At 42.1% G+C, this 6,864-nt stretch overlaps 1 protein-coding gene across 2 annotated transcripts in view; it reads right to left on the reverse strand.

The window, feature by feature from the left end:
- Positions 1–315: 315 nt before the first annotated feature.
- Hikeshi (Hikeshi, heat shock protein nuclear import factor) overlaps positions 316–6,864 on the reverse strand; it is a 20,749-nt gene continuing 14,200 nt past the window's right edge. For both annotated transcript variants that reach the window (XM_013350128.2, XM_005357563.3), the window contains 3 exons: positions 4,197–4,348; positions 1,725–1,843; positions 316–630 (listed from right to left, as the gene is read on the reverse strand). In XM_013350128.2, the coding sequence (XP_013205582.1) occupies positions 576–630; positions 1,725–1,843; positions 4,197–4,319 (297 nt within the window). In that variant the 5' untranslated portion in view covers positions 4,320–4,348 and the 3' untranslated portion in view covers positions 316–575. The remainder of the gene's footprint in view (positions 631–1,724; positions 1,844–4,196; positions 4,349–6,864) is intronic.

Here is a 6,864-nt window from a genome sequence, read left to right on the forward strand (position 1 = left end):
TCCTGGAACTAGCTCTTGTAGACCAGGCTGGCCTCGAACTCACAGAGATCAGCCTGCCTCTGCCTCTCGAGTGCTGGGATTAAAGGCATGCGCCACCACCACCCGGCATAATTTTCCCATCTTCAAACACATTTTTGACATTTTTCAAAACCAATTGTGAAACAGTTGACTTAAAGTTAACTTTACAGTGAATCAAGCTCGTAATCATTTGCTTCTGGCTATGCTGGGGCACACGAGACCCTTACAACGAACCAACCAACCAAGTTAGCTACTCTAGCAAAGCACTGTGTGACAAACAAAAGGTTACACATGCAATGGCATTTCAGATACTACTACTGTGAATAGGTTTTATTTTAAGAAATGAATAACAGTCGATACAAAACGTTTGCTCCAAGAAGTATTTCACACTTCTGAGGGAAAGGTAATCAATACTGAACATTTTCCTCGTTCGGTGTTTCTAATGTTTATAGGGGTTTTGGGTAAGTTTCATAGTCACTGAGCAGTTTTGAAAGGTAGACATCATGACCCCTTTGACTTCATGCTTTTAAATGACACGACAAATTACTTTATTCAAATTATGTTTTCCAAAAGAGAGGGTTCTGTGCCAGTCGTCTCTGAAAGTTTTCATACCTAGGAAAGAAAATCCAGATTTATATAAGAACATTTCCATCACAATTTCAGAGCTTACCAAAAAACTTTTATCAAAAATAATTTTTTGACATTTCAAAAGAAAAAAAATCAAAAAACTATAATAAAAAAGTAGAAAGTAGACCAGGCTGGCGTCGACCTCACAGAGTGAGTTGATCAGAACTCATTTCTGTGAGTTCGAGACCAGCCTGGTCTATTGAGCTAGTTCCAGGACAGGCTCCAAAGCTACAGGGAAACCCTGTCTCAAAAAAACAAAACAAAATAAAAAAGTAGAAAGCAACTCTGGAAGTTATCACTATAAAAGCAAGAACAGTGACCAAGGATGAGATGGGATTGACAGCTCTCAGCAGAGAGCAGCGACCACCTCCACCTCCGCAATCAGAGGATAGATGATCAGATGCTAGAAAGTCAAGGAAAGGGATCACTGCAGATGGCAGATCCCTGGAAGCAGTTTGCTCAAAGCCACAGCCGCATTGGGGCAAAAAAACACAAACCCAGTATACCCTGGGCCCCTTGCCAGAGCAAAGTACCACCTCCTATAAAGCTTCCTGAACAGCTCCCCACTGGACATTCAAAGTGAAAAGAAATTCCTAAAAAACATAGGAAGCCAGAGAAAAACATCTAACAGTCACATGTTCACGGTGCAGTGCAAGCTACACGATGCCTGGTATGCTGACTTTCAGTTTTGTCTGTTAATGTTTCTGAGTTATTTTTAATTTACTTGTAAGAGCATTCTGCCTGTATGCATGTATCTGTACCAGGTGTGTGTTATCTACTGGAGCCAGAAGAGGACATCCGCTCCTCTGAAACTGGAGTCAGAGTTGGTTGTGAGTACTGGGAACTGGAACCCTGGTCCTCTGGCAGAACAGCAAGTACTCTTATAGGTGACAGGATATTTGGGGTATGAACTATTCCAGATCTGAACGCTACAGAACATATAATATTGATATGCAACATATTAACATATGTTGATATCCACAATAAAAGACTATGTTTACCTCTCGATGATGAAAGACAGTCACAGACAATATATAGTTACTAAAGCCTTACTACTAGAGATTGAAATTGTCAGATACCATTTCAGAACTACATTTGCTGGGATGAACATCTCAGATGGATTGGGTGTCATCTGGGCCTGAGAGAGAGCAAATGATGAAGCAAAATTGTAGAAGTTGTCCAACATCTTCTGTGTGAACTGAAAAGTTAATAACCGATGTTAGTGAATTACATTAAATATTAAGTTTAGGCCTCAATACTTTTATTAAAAGTATTCCTGTATTAACTTGGTTCTAAGGAATATAAGCTCTATGACAGCCAGGTGTGGTAGCACATACTTTTAATTCAGCACTCAAGAGGCAGTGGCAGGCAGATTTCTATCAGTTCCAGACCAACTTGGTCTACACAGTTCAGGCCAGCCAGTGCTAGAGACAGGGGCTCTGCATTTACAGTACATAGTGGAACTGAGTAAGACCTAAGACAGGCTGGTGAGGAAGGCTTAGGTCATTGTGTGGTAATCTGGTCTGCAGGAATGAAGGGAAAATCTCCCTTCAAACCGCTTTCACATCCATGTCTGCACACCCTCTAACACACTCTCCTCCAACCACCACCTCTACGAGGTGTGGGTCTTGACAGAACTATAAAAGCTTAGCTACTGAGCTGAAGAGAGAACTCAGCAATTAAGAGCACTGGGTGCTCTTCCAGAAGTCCCGAGTTCAATTCCCAGCACCCACATGGTGGCTCCCAACCATCTACAATGGGATTGGATGCCCTCTTCTGGAATGCAGGGATACATGTACAGAGAACACTTGTATAAAAAATAAATAAATACTTAAAAAAAAAAAAAAGCTTAAGTATCATTAGAAAAGCTACAGCCAGGCAGTGGTGGTGCACGCCTTTAATCCCAGCACTCAGGAGCCAGAGGCAAGCAGATCTCTGTGAGTTTGAGGCCAGCCTGATCTACAGAGCTAGTTCCAGGACAGGCTCCATAGCTACAGAGAAACTCTGTCTCAAAAAACAAAAAAACAAATTATTAGGAACTAGGCCTATTCTGATGATGAGAAGGAGCCTGTACCATTAGACATTAAGATGTAACTGGCAGGCAGTGGTGCATACACCTTTAATCCCAGCACTCAGGCAGCACAGTAAGGTGGAGCTCTGCAGTTCAAAGCCAGCCTGGTCTATACAGCGATTTCCAGGCCAGTTGGGACTACATAGTGAGATCTTGTCTCAAAACAACAACAACAAAAAAAAGAAGACAAAACTTTGTGCAAAGAGGCAGGCAAAAAAAAAATACCTGGAGTAAAGGAATCCAAGACATACTTGAGCATATGTGACATGATACAGGACAAAGGTGTTACTACTCTGGGAGGGGGTAATTTGTAAAACAATGGGCCAGGAGAAAAAAAAGAAATTCAATACAGAAGAATAAAAGCACTTCTATACCAACTGTAAAAGAAAAGAATCCAAAGAGATTACATAAGAAGCCCAAATAACCAGTTCACCATAGGGAAAAAAAATGGCTCAGTGGTTAAGAGCATTGCCTGCTCTTCCAAAGGTCCTGAGTTCAATTCCCAGCAACCACATGGTGGTTCACAACCATCTGTAAAGAGGTCTGGTGCCCTCTTCTGGCCTTCAGGCATACACACAGACAGAATATTGTATACATAATAAATAAATATTTAAAAAAAAAAAAAGAAAGAAAGGAAAAAGCAAAGCCGGGTGGCGGTGGAGCACACCTTTTATCCCAGCACTCAGGAGGCAGAGGCAAGTGGATCTCTGTGAGTTCAAGGCCAGCCTGAGCTAGATCCAGGACAAGCAGGACTACACGTAGAATCTCCGTCTCAAAAAAGGGAAAAAAAGGAGAGAGAATTTAAAAAGGAATGGCTCGAGAAGAATATCAAAGTAGTATCATTTATACTTGCAGACTCTGGGCTCAAATTAGAACTGGAAACAAAAATATATGCAAAAGCGAAGGGAGAAACACAGAAATTAGTAGATAAGAGAATGTAACAAATTGGGGAGCAGGAGGCTTAGAAGTCTACAAGGTCAGGTGTTACTTCATTTTGCCTACTTTTTTATATCTATTTGTACTTTAAAAATGCTTGACACTGAATAAGTATGTAATAAAAATAAGTACCTAACTTATTCTCTGTACTTCATGTACTTAAAATACTCCAAAATCAAATGTTCAATAAAAGTACAAGTGCTTTATTTACAAGCTGAAAAAGCTTATGAACTCACGGAAGCAGATAGGAGAATGGTGGCTGTGGAGGGCTAGGGGAGACAGGATGTGTTGGTCAAAGCGTACAAAGTTATGTACAACAGAAGATTATCCACTGAAAATATACTTGAAATCTGCTAAGACATCAGCTCTAAAGTATGCTTCCACAAGGAAGAATGCACCATCACAGACATGCTACCCAGCTTTGGGTACTTCACAAAGTACAATATACCCGAACATTATCTTAAATACCATGAAGACAAACAATTTGTCACTACACCGTAAGGGGGAAGAAGGCAGAAAAAGGAGTAACGCCTGTGTGCTCTACCTGCGTGAAGGAGTCAACTGAGGACACAGCAGCGCTGCCCACAGGAGTCTGCTGAGCCAGACTGTCCAACAGCTCCACTGAAATGCCAATCTGAGCCACAGATGGGGTCCGCACAATATTCATGGCTCCAAACGGGTGCTGGCTTCCTTCGCCTGGAAGACATTCACAGGTGCTAGATTTCAGACTAACGTGAGGATGTTCCCTGATTGAACATGTTGAAAATATTAAGTTTTTCTTTGTGATTCTGATAACTGGGATGTCTCACGTCTCACCTCAGTGGCCCTGTTCTGTGACGGCGGCTGTGCACCTGAAGGCCTGCTCACTGTAACTCTACTCATGAAGCTCATCAGAAAGGAAACTCAGGCCAGCTGGACTTCAGTATGAATGCCCCCCCTCGCTCAAACACGTCTCCCCAGCCACAAAGAGTAATAGATATAAACCAGGTCTCTGAGCAGCTGTCCATGGCCACACCCTCTTCTTTTTCTGCACGACACCGCCAAGTGCACGCTTCAAAGCTTGAAACTCTGGAACCTTCGGAGGCTCAGAACTGGCTGAAGATCATCTTCTCTAGCCATAATATGAAAGACACTCTCACTTTTCATCTGTAAACTTTATTAAAAATGGCCAACTATGGGTGAGTGAGATGGCTCAGTGGGTAAAGGTGCTTGCCGCCAGGACTGGAGATCTGAGTTTGATCTCTGGAACCCAACCCCTTCAACTTGTCCTCCGACCTCCAAATGTACCCTGTGGAGGACTCACACCAACAGACAATAAATAAATACATAAAAATCAATTAAGAGAAGAAGCAAGACAGTTCAGAGGGTGAACCAAGAACACCTGAGTTCTAGCTAAAGACTCCCCAAAATTAAAAAACAATGAAGCCTCCGAGTTGTCCTCTGACATGCTATGGCATACACACGATAAAACCTAAATGCGAAAAATAAAATTAGGGGCTGGAGAGATGGCTCAGTGATTAAGAGCTTTGCCTGCTCTTCCAGATGTCCTGAGTTCAATTCCCAGCAACTACATGTGCTCACAACCATCTGTAATAAGATTTGGTGCCCTCTTCTGGCCTGCAGGGATACATACAGGCAGAACACTGAATACATAATAAATAAAAAAAAAATAAAATAACTCTTCAAGAATGACAAATTTACAAGAGCTCCCCTGACTGTCAACTTGACAGGACCAAGAGACAACAAGCATGCCCACTATGAGGGATTAGCTAGACTGGCCTAACTAAATGGGCAAACCCATGATTCAAGTTTCCTTCCTGTTGCCATGATAAAGCACTCTGATCAAAAGCCACCTAGGGAAGGAAAGGAAAATTTGGCTTACACTTTTAGGTTACAGTCCAGCATTAAGGGATGTTAGGGCAGAAACTCAAAATGGAGCTGGAAACAGAAAGCATGGAAAACACTGCTTACTGACTGATCCACTCATACAGCCAAGGACCACATGCCTCAGGAATGGGACCACCACATCGGGCTAGGCACTTCGGGCCCAACACAATCCCTCACAGACATGTCCAGCCTCACCTGATCCAGAAGTTTAACAACTGAGAGGCCTCTCGGATGACTGCCGGCTGTGTCAAACTGAAAATGTTTAAAGCTAACAGGGCACCCGTCCTGAATGCGGAGGATTATTCGGTGGGCTGGAGCCCTGGGCTAGGCACAAGCATCCACTGTTTCTTCTTGACAGGAGACGATGGGACTCCTCACTCCTGTTGCCATGCCTTCCAGGCAGACTAACCCTTCCCTCCTTAAATCACTTTGCTCAAGGGGACAAGAAACTCACATAGCAACCTAATGGCTTCTTCACCTTTGTTTACTTCCATTACCTTTGCACATAACCCCACATTCAGAATCTGTAGATATGTTCACCACATGGTCACATCAAATACTGTGTGATAAGTTCTTTATGGCTGAGTAAAATACCATATTTCCTTTGGGTTCTCAGAGTCGATACTTACTTGGGGAGACCCAATTGAGGAGATTATCATCTAAGACTCGGGAGCTAAGAATCTGCTACCACAGCAACTTCTAGAACGCATTTCTCTTTTATTTGCCCTGAATTTGTCAAACTATAAAACTTCTTCTGTTCATTTCTTTCTTATACCATATGAACAAAGTCTGAAAAGTGTAAATTCCAGATTCTGTTTAATAAAAGGCGGTCATGAAGATCACTCCTTTAAAGATGGTATAACTGAAGCTGGGCGTGGTGACACATGCCTTTAGTCCCAGCGTGTGGGCTGAAGAGATAGCTGGATCTCTGTGAGTTTGAGGCCAGCATGGACTATACAGTGAGTTCCAGGACAGCCAGGGCTACATAGAGACTTTGTCTCAAAAAATAAATAAATAAAAAAGTAAGACTACATTACAGAAAACTGCTCGATGAAGATTACATGTCAGTGCAATGGTAAATCTGGCTCACATCCCATTTCTGTATGACCTGGGACCTAAGAATGCAGCTTAAATGTTTAAAGTTGTTTAAAGATAGGTATGCCACAGAGAACACCTGTGGTCTAGAAAGCATTTACTATGGGACCCCTCCCTTTACAAAACAGCTAGCCAACCTGTCGTGAACAATTCCATCAATCCTCCATCTTTCTTATATTTCTTTCTTTCTTTTTTCTTTCTTTTTTTTTTTTTTTTTTTTGTTTTTTCGA

Source organism: Microtus ochrogaster, chromosome 22 (assembly GCF_000317375.1).
Source record: "Microtus ochrogaster isolate Prairie Vole_2 chromosome 22, MicOch1.0, whole genome shotgun sequence".
Lineage (NCBI taxonomy): Eukaryota > Metazoa > Chordata > Mammalia > Rodentia > Cricetidae > Microtus > Microtus ochrogaster.